This window comes from Solanum stenotomum, chromosome 2, assembly GCF_019186545.1.
Source record: "Solanum stenotomum isolate F172 chromosome 2, ASM1918654v1, whole genome shotgun sequence".
Taxonomy (NCBI): domain Eukaryota; kingdom Viridiplantae; phylum Streptophyta; class Magnoliopsida; order Solanales; family Solanaceae; genus Solanum; species Solanum stenotomum.
In genome coordinates, this window is record NC_064283.1 from 58880772 (window position 1) to 58899889 (window position 19118).

Here is a 19118-nt window from a genome sequence, read left to right on the forward strand (position 1 = left end):
TATATATATATATATATAGAATTTCCATTATATGGGAGGTGTAATTGTTTGATCTAAACATAAAAGGAGTACATATATCTCATACTAAGAATTCTTCGCATTTTCTACAACACATTCAATGTAGTCCCACAAATGGAGTTTGAAGAGAGTATGCAAACCTTAACTCTACCATTGTAGGGTAAAGAGGTAGTTTCCGATAGACCTTTGGCTCAAAAGAGAAGTTTTGGAAGCAAGGAAAATACGATAGTTAAATCTCAAGATATAAATCAAATGAAACAACAGATAGTATCACATAAAAAAAAATAAGAAACAAGTGTTACTTACCACTATTACTGATAGGAGGGGAGGGGATGAGGCAAAAGGATATACTCCTTTAACCTTAACAAAAGCTCTTGAATTTTGAGCCCGGAATGGAGTTGCCTTTGGTAGAAAGTATTTGTCCCCAAAGTGGACTCATGATGCGAATCCAGATTAGTCGAGAAAACCCCATAAAAAGAACACTGAGCTCTCCAACTAGAACTCGTCTCAAATAACTTTCTACTCATAGCTCATCAACAACATAAAATTTCCAGAAATCACCTTCCAAAATGCAAATATTTTACAGCAAAAAAGTAAATGCTTGATGTTTTGATACAATTTATCGCGGTAAACCTAAGATGCATTGAACAAGTCAACTATAGTACTATAGAAAATATTGTCACAACTGGCAATTGTATGATCTTAGGATTGACATGAACCTAAGATGTGTTGAACAATCAAAGCATCTTTCATTTGTCATCTCATTATAATGTTGTTCAAGCATTTTGCACCAAATATAATGACAAATAACATCAACCTAGTGTGGCTTCCCTTCTTAATACCTGTACAAACAGTAGGTAGCATCAGTATTGAAGCACTCATAAGCTTTTCCAAGAAAGAAATTATCAAAGATAAATTTACTCTATGCACTTTGGTAGTCTTAGTATTTTTCTCGTTTCCTTTTTGTGCGGGAGTGGGGGTGGGGCGATTTACGCTTTTAGTCCATCAAATATCAATAAATTCTTGCTTTTTTTGTTAATTACCTTTCCGTTTATTGATATGTGGGAGTTTTGATCCTCTACTTATGAATCTTTACGATTTTAACGAGCTATAAAGTGCTAAACCGTTTAATCACCGATGTTGTATGTTAGATTTGTATTATTTTCTCCATATTTGAGCATAATGCAATTCTAAGATAATCTAAATAACATATTTCTAATATAGAGGGACTAAAGACATTTTTATTAGTTTAAGGTTAGGTGTGCTTAAGCAACCTATTATGACGACCAAATTCAGAATTTACCAATAATTGAGGGACCAAAAGTTCTTTTATTTTCTTTTGGGGGGTTGGGGTGGGTGGGGGAGGGGGTAGTGTGAAGGAAGACATAGGAGTTCTACATCTTCAATGCCGAGATGACTAACAATCTAATAGTATCGTCACGTAAAAGACATACTCAATTTGTCTCATTTGATGTGACACTATTTTCCTTTGAAAACAATTAGCTTTAAGCTTTGCAGTTTACCCTTAATGACATGATTTAACAGCCATGAGTTCTAAAAGGCATTCTTTCTCTCTTAAGCTTGGCGCCCAATCAAACAGGTTTTACAAAAATGAGCCGGAAGAAGTAGCCAATAGAGTCTGTGGCACTTAAAAACTCAGTAGAGCAGCCAACTAGTATATAGTTAAACAGAAAGATCAAATAAAACTGATTTACCTCTTCAGCAAATTTTATCAAAATTGTTGTCCGGGGTCGGTGCTGCCCCTCCACAGGAACAAAATGAGCTGTCACTACTGCTGGGAAACCTGCATTTTCAAGAACTCCCTTCGAGAAGAAAAAAGAAAATAAATTATAGCTCTCAGGAATGGTAAGCGAAGTAAAGCCGATAATGTTCTTACCCTTACAATACCCGCAACAAAAGCTCCGCAGTTGAAAGCACCCATATCTTTTGGAATTGAAATGAATCTAAAATTCAAATGCAAAATATCCCAAAATGGAATACAAGAGTTAGTCCAGTAAGTAGATAATCGGAAGCAATTATAATGGCTTCAGTCGAGATCACCTGTTGACAAGGAGCTCCTTCTCACTAATCATATATTCATCTTCATGTTCAGTGCCTTTCTCGAGAGAGTCAGCAACCTGGTATACAACAGCGAAAATGTTTCACCTAATCCAATCCTCAAACAAATTCATACACAGAATAACTTGATTAGTCACTTAAGGTACCAATTAGGCTAAATGAGCTTGATGCCACTCAATCCAAACCCCTGGAAGTCCTCCTAATGTGGCCATTGAAATCTCCCCCTAGGAAAAGCTTCTCAGTGAGGGGAATACCACGAACAACCTCATCCAAATCTTCCCAGAAGTGTCTTTTGACCTCCTCATCCAAGCCCGCATGAGGTGCATAAGCACTGACTACATTAAAAGTAAGCCCACCCACAACTAACTTAATAGCCATCAACCTATCGTTCACACTCCTAACCTCTACCACTAGATACCTGAGTTTCCCATTGACCAATATACCTACTCCATTCTTACCTCTCTCTACTCCCGAGTACTACAGTTTAAATCCATCTACATTTCATGCCTTGGTACCCACCCACCTAGTGCTATGCTGACCTTCCTCTTTTGGAGAATCTTTACTAACTCAATAGACTTCCCCATCAAAGACCCTACATTGCAGGACCCAACTCTCAGCCTAGAGGTTCCCGTGCACCCCACTCCACCCAAGGACAAGACCTTACTCTACCATTGTTAATCCCAGCCCACATGTCACAATAAACAAGAGTATACTAAGATAGCACTACCACAAACAGTTAAGAAGATAGAAATAGCAAAAAAACTGAAATTTAAAGGCACTAATCTAGTCAGACTACCAACTCCATTATGCTTCATTATAAAGATGTTTTTCTTTCTTGTGACTTCATTCATGTGCAATCTCTCTCACAGCATACTGAAGAATCCCTAGACAAAAGCTCACCAGCATATTGAATTACTACAGAGTATTATACCCGCAGAGTTTATTGATATAATGAAGAAAAGATGGACCGCAAGATTCACATGCTATGTGTAGCACATCCTAAGAAGACGAGGAAGTGATAGAATATAGGCTTAAGTTTCCATGCTTGCTACTAGTTAAGTGAGTTACTTGAAAAGATGGTAATATAGCTCCTAGAAGTGTAAGAACTGAATCTTGTCAAATGATCAGTTTTTCTCCTTTTGCACTGAAAAGGTTTCCAGTCATCCCCACCCCCATGACATAAAACCAAAATAAATACAACCACTAATAAACAAGAGAAAGTTGTAGCACAGTCCCCCAAGAAACAAAATTAGTATAATTCAAAGAGATGGAAAGGTGTTTCAACAAAAAAAGGGTTAGAGAGAAAGAAGAAAAAGAAGTTGACCTTCCCAAACAAAACCTTCCATACTGTGCTATGCACAAATGATAATATACCCAGTAGTCGCGTCTCCCTTCTGTTTCCCTGCAGCATTATGAAGATTTTAGAGCAATTACGTCAACTTTGAAAATAAAGCTTGTCAAATAGTTCTACAAATGGCCATCACAATTTGCTTGCTTAAATTATTGAAAGTAACTTCATAGGATTTTATGTAGTATTGCATTCTTCACATAGTAAGGATTAGCCTAAGTACAGATAGCTCCTCTCCCAGTCTATTCTTGAGTTTGCCCAAATTCTGGACTCTTTATTGGGGAATGACTGATGTCAAGGATGTGGCTAAGCTTAGAGGTAGTCGTCATATTCTCCTCCATAGTTTCCCAGTCTAAATTGTCAAATTCAAACGATCATGGTTGAAAAACATTTCGCATTTCAGTCTTCAGGAACATTTTGAAGACACAAACATGATCATGTTTAAAAATACAGTATGTGAACATGCTTGAAGTATAGATTTCTATGTAATGGACATAGATTAAATGGAAAGAACTGGCCCAGAGAATTATGTAATCAAGGTTTACTAGTTTGACAACGAAAGATACCTAGCATCCAGATATGGAGTTGCTCTAAGTGAAGAAATTCAAAGAAGAACATTACGGTGGCAATTGCATTGAAGCTCCATACCTTTTCCCTATGGCAGAGAAGTTCTAAAATTCGGGCTCCAACCGCATAGCCAGCATCCTCTAACCTGTTTCCCAGAAAATCATTAACATCTACAAGAATGCATTCATGGTTCACAAATACACTGAAATTTGTGGCAACATCAAAATTTTACTGCAAAAAACTACATCAAACTTAAGATACCTTTGTCTCAAAAAAAAAAAAGAAGCTAAATCCAACTTAAAAGGGCATAAAAATCTAAGCTCAAGTTCACAGAAGATACTGCTTAACCTTTGGTAGTTCAGTTAGACTGATATTCAATCCCCTTTCTTAATGCCTTCTACTAGCATTAAATGTTCAGACAAACAGTTCTTTCCACAAGTATAGGTGTCAGCAAAAATAGCAATTTCATTCCTTTCGGTAAGGGAAGAATCCGAGAAAATGGATGTAAAAGTATCAATCATTGCATACAAGCAGTTAAAAATAGCTAATCCTTACCCCAAGGTGATCATTCCTTTCATCTGACACTAATAATATGGAGAATGGAGATGCCTTAATTGTTTTCCTAATTTCTTTTAATGACAAGGGGACCCGCAGCCACTACCCTTTGGGTGCGCACAGGTTAAACTCCGCTCCAGTGTAATTGCCAGCAAACACTCAGGAGAGGTAAACCGCACTAGGCAAGCCTTGAGCAATGAGCTCGACTGACAAAACATGCAAAGGGTTTCTAACCTCCATTTGGGAGATCCCTTGCTCAACCAACTCGGCCACCATCCTATATTGACATGATACCATGGAAAAGACTCTTAAGCACAAAAAAGATATAGCTGGAATGAGAACAACAAAGAGCATCTTCATATTTAGAGCAACGCTAATGTAAAATGATCAATCAATCAACTAAGCCTCCCCTCCAAAATAGTTGGTGTATGAATCTTCCATAACCATTTCGCCCTACTCGGGTCCAATCCAATACTAGTAATTCTCTCAGTTCCACAAACATGCAAGTCGCTTCCCTCTAATTTCAGCAATACAAGGGCAACAACAACCACAACTACAACTCAGTGTCAAAAAAGTCAGGGTTCGACTATACCAATACCCAATTTTTCATTTAAGCTCATTTCATAAAAAATCCTTATAATTCAGCAATACAAGGGCAAATAAACAAAATAACAGAGTTCTTGAAAATCACCTTCGCTCTAATTCAGTAATGTTGTCCACTTGAGTCTGATTGTACTGAACAAGCTCCGAAAACAAGAAAGCAAAAGCACTCAAACTGACCTGCAAAGGACCTCATTCACTAATCAGCAAAGTATATCTCCAAACCCACCCCAACCCACCCATACCCTCTAGCTAAAAAGATTTAAAAGTGGTAACATGGGTCGATGTTATTAGTATCTATAGTGAAAAAGAACCCCACCCCCTTCTTTTCTTGAACAGCTAAGAGAATTTAGAACACAAAATTGAGTTAACCAAAAGCACTAAAATTGATCTGCAAAGGGCCTCAGCCACTAGTCTGCAAAGTATATCCACCCCCACACCCTCTAGCTAAAAAGATATAAAATTGGTAACATGGGTCAATGTTATTAAGATCTATAGTTAAAAGGAACCCCCACCCCCACCTATTTTTTTTCTTGAACAACTAAGAGGATTTAGAACACAAAATTGAGTTAAGCATAAGTACTCAAACTGGCCTGCAAAGGACCTCAATCACTAATCTGCAAAGTAACCCCCACCTTACCCCACCCACACCCTCTAGCTAAAAAGATTAAAATTGATAACATGGGTCAATGTTATTAGGATCAATAGTGAAAAAGAACCCCTTTTCCCCTTTAACAACTAAGATAATTTAGAACACAGAATTGAGTTAAGCTTTAGGCTTCAATCACTAATCTGAAAAGTATATCCACCAATTCACCCCAAACCCAGAACCCCATCAAGAACCTCTAGCTAAAAAGAATAAAATTGGTAATACGGGTCAATGTTATTAGGATCAATAGTGAAAAAGAGCCCTGTTTCCCCTTGAATAACTAATATAACTTAGAACACAAAAATGAGTTAACCTTTAGCCTCAATCACTAATCTGCAAAGTATATCCCCCAACCCACCAACACCCTCTAGCTAGAAATATCTAAAATTGGTAACATGGGTCACTATTATTAGGATCTATAGTGAAAAAGAACCCCTTGTTTCTTCATTCTTGAACTACTAAGATGATTTAGAACACAAATTTGAGTTTTTTTCCTTGAAAAAAAAAAGAAGAGAAAGAAGAAGTACCTCTTGTTTGCCTTTGCTGAGGGGTCTCTCAAGAACATTTGAGTACTGTTTGATCTTCCCTACATTTATCATCTTCTTCCTTCAACTCTCTCTCTAGATCGCTTAGCACTGTAATGTCTACTCTTGTTTTGGTTACTCAGATTTCGTTTCGTTTTTCATTGAAAAGGGCGATGAAGGATACAAGAGAAAAATGACAAAATGACCCTTTTATGTTTGAGGAGGTTTAATATAGTACCTTTCAAATATAATTTTGAGCACTTTTAGTCCTTTCATTTTGTTAAAATTGAGTATTTTTGAAGTCTTGCAAACAAGAATGGTAAAAAGAAAAGAATTTATAGGAGACATTTGGATAGTATCGTAAATCTTAGAATAAATTACAAAAAAATCTGAATATAATTGGGTTGATCTGGTTTTAATTAAAAAAAAAATAATCCAAGACCAAACCAATTAGATATTATAAATATAATTTTTAATATTTATTTTATAAATAAAAGAATTTCTTTGATATAATTTCTAAATATTTCTTGTACTTTTTCATATTTTTTTCTTTCAACATATTATTTCGAGTTTTTGAGACTTAGAATTTTGAATTGTTCAATAAAAGGTTGTAGCATATAGATATTAGTAGCTCAAATCAAAATTAAATTAATATTAATGCTAATAAAAAAGTAATTCAACACTAAGAATGGCAATTATGTTATAATTGAATAATTTTATATTGGTTTAGAAATTTAAAATACATAACCTAATTTTAATTTTTGTTTAATATTTAATCATGTGATTAATACTTATTAGACTCATTTCAACATGATTTAGTACTTTTAAATTATGATCATTTTCATTATGACTTATTAATCATATTATTTAGTTCTCTAGAGTTTGTATGATACATAGGTTATTAAAAAAAAAGAGTTTGTATGATACATTAGTTTATATTATTGGTAAACTCCAAAACGAGAGTAATTGCTAACAATAATGATAACATACCCAATCAAGTCTCACAGTTGGAGGTCTGGAAAAGATTGAGTGTAGGAATATATCATAGAGATAGTGAAAGCTTGTTTCTGAACGATCCTCGATAACGTGGGGCTAACCACCATTGAGGCCAAACTTTATGGACCAAACTGTATTTAACATAACATCAATTTGCCTCTTCAAAAACAGCCCATATAAAAAGCCACATATTTTATTTCATTATCCACTCACTCATTCTTTTACTAGCAACAAAAAATTTTATGATAACACATTGCTGAAAAATCCAAAGTTAGGATTATCACAACAATGGCATCAACATCTCTTGTACATCCACTCAGTAAGCTCAATTAAATCTTGAAAAAAATATTATTTTTTTACTTTTTTTTCATATTCAATTTTGTACTCATTTGGTTTACATATTGTGTTCTTGAATGTAAAGGTTCAGCCTTTTCTATAAATTTGTTCAAGAATCATCATCAAACAATCAGAAAACCTCAAATTGGAAATGGGGTTACTAGGAAATGGGGTTTAAGATTGTGGGCACAAGAGAATTTGATGGGTACTGTTGAAGAAGCTGAAAGGTACAATACAACTAAGCGCAGAGATTTGTTAATGGGGTTGGGGTTTTGTGGGGTTACAAGTTTTTTGGTGGGTTCTTGTTATGCTGAAGCAGCTGGATTGCCACCAGAGGAAAAACCAAAGCTTTGTGATGCTACATGTGAGAAAGAGCTTGAAAATGTATGGTGAGGTTATTTAGCTCCCTCTCATTTTGTTTTTGAACTCTTACTAATACTTGTTCTCATTTTGTTACTTCCTCCGTTTCAATTTATGTGGTGTAGTTTGATTGGACAAGTAGTTTAAGAAAGTTCGACTTTTGAAATGTGTGATCTTAAATATGCCATGAGATTTATGTGTCTATAAAAGTAGTTACTAAGCATTTTAGGTGAAAATGAGATGTTTAAAGTTAAATTAAGATAGGTGTTGTTGTTTCTTTTTTAATATTGATAACCATGGTATTTGAGTCAGCTTTTGTGTATCTCGACTAATTTCATGGGATATGTGCCACCTCCCACCGGAAACGGTACCAGTAACACTGTCCACCAAGTCCAAGACAGATGGAAAGAAATCACATAACTTTTTTTGTCTCTGTTGGGATTTGAACCTTAAATCTGATGGTTTCCAACCCACTTCATTAACCACTAGATCATACTCTTGGGTAGGTGTCATTCGTTGTGAAAGGGACTAATAAAGAAGTAGTGTCATATAAAATGGAGCAGAGGGAGGGGTAGTCATGGTCAATTTTCTACTCCTTCCATCATAAGTCCTATGTTGCTTGGATTCTTCAAACATACCCCCAGATGTGTGATGGATTCTCCAAAAGCTATACATTTTTAGGATCCGACATGGGTGCTGCTGTATTTTTGGAGGTTTGAGCAAACATAAATCATACTTTTATAACAGCATTTGAGTGAATGAGCAATTTTAGATGTTAATCTTTTGTATAATACCTGATAGAGCAATTAGGATTATGGATTTTCAGTTTATGGGGTAGTCTGGGATGCATAGTCACGGAGAAAACTGCCAGTTTGGTTGAACACGTTGCCCATCGAATTTTGCCTCTAATTGTATTGTGCCTTGTGGAGGCGTACATGCAGGAAGGAAGTTTGAGTTAAAGCAGTGGCTGTAAACTTACTTGAATAGAGCAGCCTTCATAATCGAAGTTTAAAATTTGAAAGTTAAATGACTTTGAACTTTTGAAAGTTATGAAATTATAAAGTAATATTATGAATGGAATGATGTTAAGTACTTTGGGATCTCCCAAAATGAAAATTGTGTGATATATAAGGGACGGATATGAACTATTAAATAAAGAATCCTGTGAGGAAATTAATTGTTGCCTTAAAAATTCGATGTGATGCATGGTTTTTATTTACTCATAAGGGGTCGTTTGGTAGAGTGTATTAGCAAAACTAATGCATGCATTAACTCCGTGTATTAGTAGTCCCTTGTTTGGTACATTTTTTCACTTTATTGTGTATTGAGGAGTGTATTACTAATACCATGGATTTCTAGGTATTAGTAATGCAAAGAGATTTAATACATGCATTAGCAACATTACTTTTATACACTCTACCAAACGACCCCTTAGTGATATTCATTTGCCAGGCTAATGCAAATTTCAAGAGAAGTTCTTCGCTTGCATTTGGTATCTAGTCTAAAAAAAAGTTATTGCACTTTCACATTCACGGAGATTGTTGACAAACTATAACCACTATGAATAATTTTCAGCTTTCTTGTGTCGAGTTTATTACTGCACTTATTGAGCTGGTCCTTACTTTTTGAGTATCCTTGTTAAGATCCTGCAAGAATTAATCCCTATTCTAGAATGGTAGGATATTATGTGCCTTTTGCAAAGACATCTAAATATAATCACACACATTTAGGTAACATATTATCCCATTCTGTCTTAGGTCACAGATACACCCCTTTTTTTTTTACTTGCACATGGCAAGTGTAAGTCCACACTTCCAAATCAAGTATATGTTCCTATTGAATGTTTTCATTTCAACCTTTTCTAAAAGAGAATCAATAGTGTTCCTACTTGCCCTCCGGTGTGACTCGAAACCTCAACCTACCGGTTGATGGTGGAGGTGCTCAATCACTTGAGCAAGCCTCACTTGTCCCTATTGAACGTTTTTCTGTGTTTCCCAATTTCTTTTAATAGTATATGGTGAATACTGAATTCTTAACACTGTTTAGATTTAGTGATTTGAAATCCATATAGTTGGACATACAATGGCTATATGCATGCACAGATTTGCAAAAGTTGATATTCTGACTGCTATGGTCCGAAGCTTCTTGCAACAATGAAGTTGCGATTTAGCATGAATTAGGAGTGCCATTTTATTTAGGTAGTCTTTTTCAGATACTTAGCTGACAAATGATAACAAGACCCAAATTGGTCTAAGAATTGAACTGAAATAGCTTCATTACTATCATCTTTCTCGGAGATATTTCGAGTTCGAATACAATCATGGTTTACATATGAAGTTTAATAGAATATCCATCAACTTAGGAATTAGGATGTTGTGGCTGATTGCTGAAGGATACATATAATCAAAGGTTATGTGATGCAAAAGATTCACAAACATATCCTTTATCATAGAAACCTGAGAACCCCGCTAATAGTAGAACTTTTTCATAAATGAAGGTTCCTATGGTAACAACTGAGTCAGGCTTGCAGTATAAGGACATCAAAGTTGGTCGAGGCCCTAGTCCCCCTGTTGGTTTCCAGGTATGTATCCTGATTTCTGATACTTCTTATGTAAAAGTGAAGGACAAATTACGGTGCAATGAACTTTCTTCTTCACCAAACTAGCTTGTTACCTTACCCATTTGGTAATTAATGGTAAAATATTATGCTGCTTTATCTTCTCAAATCACAAAGTTGTCTTTTATCGTGAATAACTTGAAGGGTATTGAGGAGAAAAGGACATGCAAAAAATTGAGAAAAGAGTAGTCTAGTCAAAGTAATGCATCATTATTTAAGGTGTAAGAAGAAATATCTGGCTCCTTCAACATATTTTGAATTATCATGTGGAAGAAAAGATGTCTGGCTCCTTCATCCGTGTAAATTCTATTTCTATTCTTTATTTTGATCAGTCAAATTTTGTTTCATGATGACAGGTCGCTGCAAATTATGTTGCCATGGTTCCCTCGGGACAAATTTTTGACAGGTCATTACACTAATTGCACTCTGATTGGTTTGTTGAATATTTTACAAAATTGTATACAAGCTTTGGCTTTTTTGGTCATTTGGAAATTGCATTCGCTGAAGCATATGAATGTAATATGCCTTAATACAGTAAGGCGATGATGTTTGTATGTGCTCGTGCAGCATGGCATATTTATAAGGAGGCATGTAATGTACTGATCCACAACTAAATAGCATAATGATACTCAGAAGAAAAACAAAAAGACTCAAATTTTAAATTAAATGTATATATAGCCTCCAGAAGAAAAGAGATAAGGAGGAAGGTTCTCCTTGTAAATATTTTTGTTACAGTTTCTTCTTTAGATTTGGTGCTTGTTTTGGACATGAAGGAAAAGTTGCAGAAGTTATTCTTTTCGTTTTCTCACAATGCTCATACATGTAACCTTATAAAAATAACATGGCATTTCTCGTTTAAGAAGTCTGATTCTCCTTTCCTTCAAAAAGCGCATGCATTCCTAATTCTGCATTTAGGATAAATGAGGTTTACAATTCATTGTTTCTTCAAAGTCTTAACTCTCGCAAGATTTCTTGATTTCTGAATTAACAGCTCCCTGGAGAAAGGTCGACCTTACATTTTCCGTGTAGGCGCTGACCAGGTAAACTTTAGTACATGTTCATGAAAATTTGAAGTTAGTTCATACATGACTAACTAATTTCAACGGCTAGAGTAGGTAGTCAAAGGACTTGATGAAGGGATCTTGAGCATGAAAGTTGGAGGACTACGTCGACTCTATGTACCTGGATCTGTAAGTTCTCTGCCTTCTGAATTTCTCATTCTACAGATGCAAGGCAAATGAGAAAAAGATAATAATCAAACCATTAAGCAGGGGTAAATGCTTCTCTGTGGGATTGACAGGTTTAGATATAGCCCCTTTGAGGACGTTTGGTAGAATGTATTAAAAAAAATAATACATATATTAGTTGTGTGTGATTTAATTCTTTATTCAGTAGGATGTTCACCCTATTTATAGGGTGTATAACTAATACATAGCAAATCATGGTATTAAGAAGACAAGAGTTACTAATACATGGATAAACAATGTTAAAGATAGAATTTCCCTTAATACATCAAACCAAACACTGGATATGAAATAATTACAACATTATTAATCCCCACATTACTAATACACCCTATTCAATACTACTCTTATACACTCTACCTAACGACGCCTTAGTTTCTTATTTGGGAAAAGAAAGAAAAACAATATCTCTAGTTGCTTACACAAATAAGAAGCTACCTGCAAGGCTGCAATATTTCAAAGCCTTGAGGTTTCTCATACTTTATCCTCCTAATAATTTGTTCTGCTTGATGAGAAGTTATTCAAAATAATGTCCCGAGGATGGCCTAATACTTTGGGCGGGGGTTTCGTGAACTTGAACCTTTTCATATAAGCAATAGCTTACGGTCAATCTGTTTAACGTGCATGCTTTACTGCATTCTTGGCAATTGACTTGAAATCATCCAAGATAAATGCAGATCTTTTATCAGACCAAGTCTCTTACACATATTTCTGTTGAATAGTTGGCATTTCCAAAAGGCTTGACATCGGCTCCTGGAAGGCCAAGAGTGGCTCCTAACAGCCCAGTGGTATTCGACGTGAGTTTGGAGTTCATACCAGGCCTTGAATCCGACGACGAGTGATCATTTTACATTATTTTTTTTTGTATTGTTTTCCCCTTGGCATGTATCTATAAAGCTAAGGAAAGGCTCATGTAATTATACTATCATTATTCCTACTGCATTTCTTTATTATATGCTCATTTTCTTTGTTTTATACAGTCCAGTTTTGCTATTGTATTTTAGTTCTTGTAAGTGCATATATGTACATGAATATAGACATGACAAAGAAATGTTAAAGAAGATCTTGAAGGGGAGCCTTGACGTAATTAGTAAAGTTGTTGTCATGTGATCAGGAGGTCACTAGGTTCGAACTGTGAAAATAGTCTCTTGCAGAAATGCAGGGTAAAGTTGTGTATGATAGACCCTTGTGGTCGTGCTCTTTTCCAGACTCCGCACATAGCGGAAGCTTAGTACAACATCTGGCTACCTAATTGGTTAAGAATTTCGAGCTAAAATACGACGAGACGAGAATATGGATGAGCTAAACTTTTTATTTCTGCAAAGTTCAAAGGCAAACTTCGTACTTCGTAATTATCTCTTTGTGACCTATAGGTTACTATTCGAGTTGTGGAAAGTCACTTATACTTGTATTAGTTACATCACACTTCTCAAGGTGCGATTCGGGTCGAATCCAAAGATTACCATCCTAGAGGAGAGGACAAATATATACAAACATAATTTTCTTGGAAGTGACTTTACAACCTTTCAATCTTTTTATGGTTACAATTTGCAAATGTGATGGAATAGTGGTCCTGAATAAGTATTTACTGCTCTGTATAACAAACTAGTACTCTGTACCAACTGACACTGGGAGATCTACAATGATTTGAATTATCCGGAGAATGCAATGCCTGATATATATATATATAAAGTAGATAATCAAAACTATTTCTCGATTCACTCAAAGAGGTTGTATTAGGTATGGTTCGAACAACCAAATAGCTTATGTTTGACTTTGTATTTACATTAGGAATATTTATGGAATTGATGGCAAATTCAAAACTCATAAATTATAAATTTTCAATAGGGAGGGATAAACATTAAATATCATAAGCACAAAAGTTTAAAACTTTCAAAGTATGTACATCTTGTTCAGCAACTTATAGCACCAAAATTATTAGATGTTGAGAAAAATCTCTCAAATAGACAATTTAATAAATCTTTATTAGCATATACTAGACTAGAACATATCGAAAATCGAACAATAACAACACTACATGCAATGAAATTTCCTTGTCAGAATTCCTGGTTCCGCCACTGAGTAACCAAAAAGGTTACATGATAGAGCAAGCATTAGGATTCTCATCACTGAAAATCTGAGGGGGGTAATTAGCATACTCCATGAAAATGTAGTCCCTTTGATGCATATATTCATTTTTCTTGATATCTATTGTTGTCTTATCATCTTCCTCTTTGCCTTTTTCTTCTTCACTTTCTTTCTTTTCTTCTTTTTTCTCTTCTTCTTTCTTCTCTTCTTCCTTTTTTACTTCTTCTTCCTTCACTACTATAGCTTGCTTCCCTGTCCTCTTGTACACATCATTCGCTAACTTCTCTGGATCAACGACACCTTTTACTACTACTTGATTGTTTCCTAGGTCCGTCGTTACAGATTCAACACCTACAATATATACATATGTGAGGATTCAATAAGAATTGACTAGTTTTACGTTGACTGTCAGTATAGAAGTTGGTTATAATAATGCACAATAATATATTTGATAATGTATGCATTTGCAAGTTCATTACAAATGTAAGGACTAAACATGAATTGACTAGTTTTACGCTAATTGTCAACATACAAGTTTGTTATACTAATGCATAATAACATGTTTGATGTTTGTCATGAATTGACTAGTTTTATGTTGACTGTTAGCATACAGGTTCGTTACCATAATGCATAATAATATATTTGATATGTGCATTTGCAAGTAAGGATTCAACATGAATTGACTAGTTTTACGTTAGCTGTCAACCAACAAGTTCGTTACAATAACGCATGATAATACATTTGAAATTGTAAAATATGGAAATCATATGATATATGTACCTTGAATTTTTCGGATTCGTTTCTGCATTACTTGTGCACAAGCTTCACAATGCATCTGAACTGTCATCTTCACTGTTATGACCGGAGGAGGCTGTCCATTATGTGAAAAACATATGACATTTTTCGCGTTAATGCACGTACTCAGTGACTAGTTATATTATGAAATATAGACAAATTGACAAAGACAGAACAACTATAATTTGCTATTCTAAAGTAAAATGCAAATCAATGTCTCAACAAAAAATATTACGTCTCAATCCCAAATAAGGTAAGGGTTGGCTCAAAGGTGGAGCCATTACATCGCGTCTCTGTTGAAATGAATCCTGTTAGGGGTCTACTATATGAATCTTGACTGACTATGTTGAAAAATTCGACCCCCAATCCCCTTAGAACAACATTGTCGTCCCACTAACGAATTTAAAATTTTAAATTTATTAGCGTTACGCCAACTCTTCCCCCCTTAAAGCCACTAAGGTCAAGATTTTTTGTTAGTTATAACTTAAAAGTTGATCATATAATATATCCATTTTCTAAGCATGTTTACTTCATTTAACCTCATCTCAAGCCGATACGATATGATATATTACATTAGCACAACAAAAATATGATAACACGATAAATTTGTGAAACGAGACGTAACAACCATCCAACCAAGATGTAAGTTGTTGTATTGGGATTGTTATTTTATAATATTGTACATAACTATTGTTATATTCAGAATACTACAAAATATTGAAATGTCAGTCTCGAGAATCCCTTATAGGCCCCATTTCAAGATTTTACTATACTGCAGTATGGCAGAGTAGCCCACCTACACTTCATTCAAACAATTTTTGAATTTACAAAAAATAATTTAGATTTTACAATTTTTTTATTTTATTTGTAATAATAAGTTTTTATAGGCACACAAATATTACGTATACTTTAAGTTCATTACATACGTCTTCAAAGTATGATATGTTAAAGATATAGACGGATCGAGAATTAGAAGGGGGTAAGAATGTTTATCCAAACCTCCTTATAGAAAAAACACAATGTAAATAAATTTAAACTTTTTTCTATTTTACGTATATATAATAGATGATAAATTTTTTTGAGTCTGTCACTCTATCTACACCACACATTGTTTAGTGTGCCCTTCAACACCCCCCCCCNCCCCCCCCCCCCCCCCCCCCCAAACTTTACCCACCAAGTGGATTGCTCAGAGAGTTGTCTTTTTTGCTAAACTTTTTACTGTAAAAACTATATGTTATGTTGCTTTCATTGTCAGCAAGGATACAACAGCCATAGGCTGTGGTTGCTCTATTAATTCCCTTAACACTAAAAGGAAAAAATAATACACCACATACTTTGTTTGAATTATTAAAAAAATGTATAATATTTGTATCGAATTTTTCAAAAATATAATCAAATATTAATTATTTAGGATCTTACCTTAGGAAGGGTTCATCTAGTACCGGACCGATAATTTAGACAACATGCCTCAAGTTTTTTTTCCAAAGTGTGGAAACCCTAGAATCAGAAATAGTAGGATTGATTCGAAGTAGTAAGATTGAAAATAAAATAAATATATTTAATGTTGTCATATTAAAAAAAATAGTATTTGTGGAGGACTCGACTCACACTTATCGACATTGTTTAAGTATGCAATGACTAGTGATTAATTAGGGTAGTTTGATGCATGAAGTACATGCACACAAAATTCAGAGAAAAACCATACCTCAAACGAATATAATGTAGTCAGTTTATCCTGACGCAAGCATCTATCAATAGCAAATTTCATGACTCGAACTCAAAATATATTAGATCACATCACATGAAAATAACTTTACTGATTAATTAAACAATAATAATATTTACCTCATCTTTCTTCTCTTCTACTTTTGGCAACTCCTCTTTCTTTTCTTCTTCTTTTTTATGTTCTTCTGGTGGTTTTGGCAAAGGTGAAATCAATTCCACTTTTCTACCACTTTTTTTTTTAATTCTTTCACACACTTTGAGAGGATCTGCATTTTTCCCTTTTATCACCACTTTGCTAGCCTTAGAATCTGCCTTTACTTCCTCCACTCCTATTCATTTACCACAAACGAAAAAAAAAATAAAAAAAATTATACTCAAAAGTCTTTTTTTTTTTTTTTTTACCATATGATACAAAAAGAATAGATATTAAGTATATTATAATAAATTAAAGTTGAATCTGTCTCGTTCAATACGAACTTGCGGAAGCAATCACTAATGATTATAATAGAATAGATGGTATGAATCATATATTTTTATTAATGCAAAATATTTTGTGTACTCCTTCTGTTCCACAAGGAGTTATATATAAATAAGAAGATAACTTTACTAATTCACCCTTTAAAAAATTTCATGAACAAATATAAACATTTAAAATAAAATAAAATTGTAAGAGGTAATATAGAAAAAAATTATCAATACTTTCTTGATTTAATAAGATAGACAACTAATATATGATAACTATTTTTAGTAAAATGATCAACTAATATGGGATGGAGGGAGTATCGTCCCAGCCTTTTTTTGTGTTTTGTTTTATATGTTAAGCTTTGTTTATTGGGTGCATTGTTCAAGAATTTACTAATGAATAGTTGAATTGAAAAACGTGATAATGAGATAGGAAACCATAGAATAAATTAATGAAGTCTCAATATATAGTGTATTCTTTAATCGGAAAGAATAATTTAAATTATTTTAAAAAAAAATTAACTTATATTCATTAATAATGTTGTTAAATTTTATATTATCACAAAAAAGGTCAAATTTGACATTATGCTATTCGAAATTGAGCAGCTTACTCTTTCGTTGTTATTTCGATTTAAAGATAAATTTTAAATCATGATTAAAAGTTGAAAGATTAATTTAAACCTCTTTTCCGAAGATACATGAAGTTCAATCATTTCACAATAGAGGTATGTTAATAGCATGGTTATCTCCGTTACAATTTGCTAACGACAAGAATATAAATAGAACAAAATCATAACATATAACATCTTGAGCAATTTTGAATAATACTAGGGATACATTTGAACATTTTTCTTACTATTAATGTCATTTAACTAATTCACTTATCATAGGTAATTAATTTATTTAATTAAAAGAAGGAATTATTAATTAAGGAATAAATTAAATACCTTGAAAACCTTTGAGGGATCTTGCAACTTTTCTTGCACAAGCTTCACAATGCATATCAACTTTAAGCACAATTTCTTGAATTTCATCTTCTTTTTTTTCCTCTACTTTCTTCTCTTCTTCTTTCTTTTCTTCCTCCTTTTTTACCTCCTCCCCTTTGTTCTCTTTTTCCTATCAAAATCACACAAAAAATAAATAAAATTAAAATGAGAATTAATTAAAAGTATACATATATAAATTCTTCATCAAAAGGACAATGTAGAGAGTTTAATGTTATAGGGTTCATCTGTTCAGTAATTTTGGTTCAATTTTATGATATATACATATCTTAAATAAATCTCATAAAGTTTGAATCTTGAATACGTCTTTGTTATCATCATACAACATTAATTCTTGTTACATAACTCAACTAAACATGTATAAATAGTAAATTTCAAACTTGAAACTAGAAATGTTCAAATTTTGAATGTCTTTGCTATTAATGTAGAAAAAATAAAAGATTTCAAACTCAAAATCATAAAAGTTCAAATTTTGTACTTTTTGTTACAAAAAATCCACTTAAACAACTACAAGAATGATAGATTTGGAACTCGAACTCATAAAATTCAAATCTCGAATATATCACCCTTGCTTTCAGTATAGACAAGATTATTATACACTATCAATATTATCCATTGACAAACTGTATATATATGAAACTACAACAAAACAAAATTAGATTAATTTATGGATTGTTGATTTTTTTGAGTGTTTGAACATACCTCAGCCATGTAGTAAAAAAATGCTCCAACAAACTCTTGATTTTCAATGAAAAACTTATAAAGTAAATGAAAAGTTTTTCGTACTTTAAAAACACTCTCTCTCTCTATATATATATATAGAGAAATAGTCAAGGATAGATTTAGTGTATCTATTATGAAATTTATCTGAACTCAGTAATTTTGACTCAACTTTTGTATACGTTACAAAATTTACTAAAGGAATACAAATAATGAATTTTGTACGTATCGTGCACTAAAATTCACGAAATTTAAATCTTGAATAGTTTACGTAAAAACTATGAAACTAAGGCGAAAAAATAGATTGTAGAATTAATGTGTTTGAACATACCTCACCCATGTAGTTAAAAAGCTCCAACAAACTGATGATTTTTAATGTAAAAATAAAGTAAATGAAAAGTTCCTCTTCTTTTTTCCTTCTTTAAAAGTAC

At 33.5% G+C, this 19118-nt stretch overlaps 3 protein-coding genes across 4 annotated transcripts; 1 reads left to right on the plus strand and 2 right to left on the minus strand.

The window, feature by feature from the left end:
* Window positions 1–551: 551 nt before the first annotated feature.
* LOC125856783 (uncharacterized) lies at window positions 552–6514 on the minus strand. The gene is made up of 8 exons (XM_049536405.1): window positions 6344–6514; window positions 5259–5347; window positions 4094–4157; window positions 3422–3499; window positions 2080–2156; window positions 1916–1982; window positions 1734–1841; window positions 552–860 (listed from the first exon to the last, which is right to left on the minus strand). Exons 1-8 carry the CDS (start codon window positions 6413–6415, stop codon window positions 831–833), a joined length of 585 nt encoding a protein of 194 aa, XP_049392362.1. The 5' UTR covers window positions 6416–6514; the 3' UTR covers window positions 552–830.
* A 1027-nt stretch (window positions 6515–7541) lies between these two features.
* Window positions 7542–12968, plus strand: LOC125856665 (peptidyl-prolyl cis-trans isomerase FKBP16-3, chloroplastic). The gene is made up of 7 exons (XM_049536253.1): window positions 7542–7655; window positions 7758–8056; window positions 10530–10613; window positions 11006–11055; window positions 11641–11689; window positions 11765–11839; window positions 12616–12968. The coding sequence occupies exons 1-7, from the start codon at window positions 7625–7627 to the stop codon at window positions 12733–12735; spliced, it is 708 nt and encodes a 235-aa protein (XP_049392210.1). The 5' UTR covers window positions 7542–7624; the 3' UTR covers window positions 12736–12968.
* Window positions 12969–13838: 870 nt separating this feature from the next.
* On the minus strand, window positions 13839–19042 carry LOC125856854 (heavy metal-associated isoprenylated plant protein 7-like). Of its 2 annotated transcripts, none has more exons than XM_049536501.1 (5): window positions 19019–19042; window positions 17911–18079; window positions 16622–16830; window positions 14762–14852; window positions 13839–14332 (listed from the first exon to the last, which is right to left on the minus strand). In XM_049536501.1, the coding sequence occupies exons 1-5, from the start codon at window positions 19025–19027 to the stop codon at window positions 13989–13991; spliced, it is 822 nt and encodes a 273-aa protein (XP_049392458.1). In that variant the 5' UTR covers window positions 19028–19042; the 3' UTR covers window positions 13839–13988. The 2 variants fall into 2 exon arrangements, with proteins under 2 accessions (XP_049392458.1, XP_049392459.1); XM_049536502.1 differs by lacking the exon at window positions 19019–19042 and adding an exon at window positions 18670–18764.
* Between the last annotated feature and the right edge of the window lie 76 nt (window positions 19043–19118).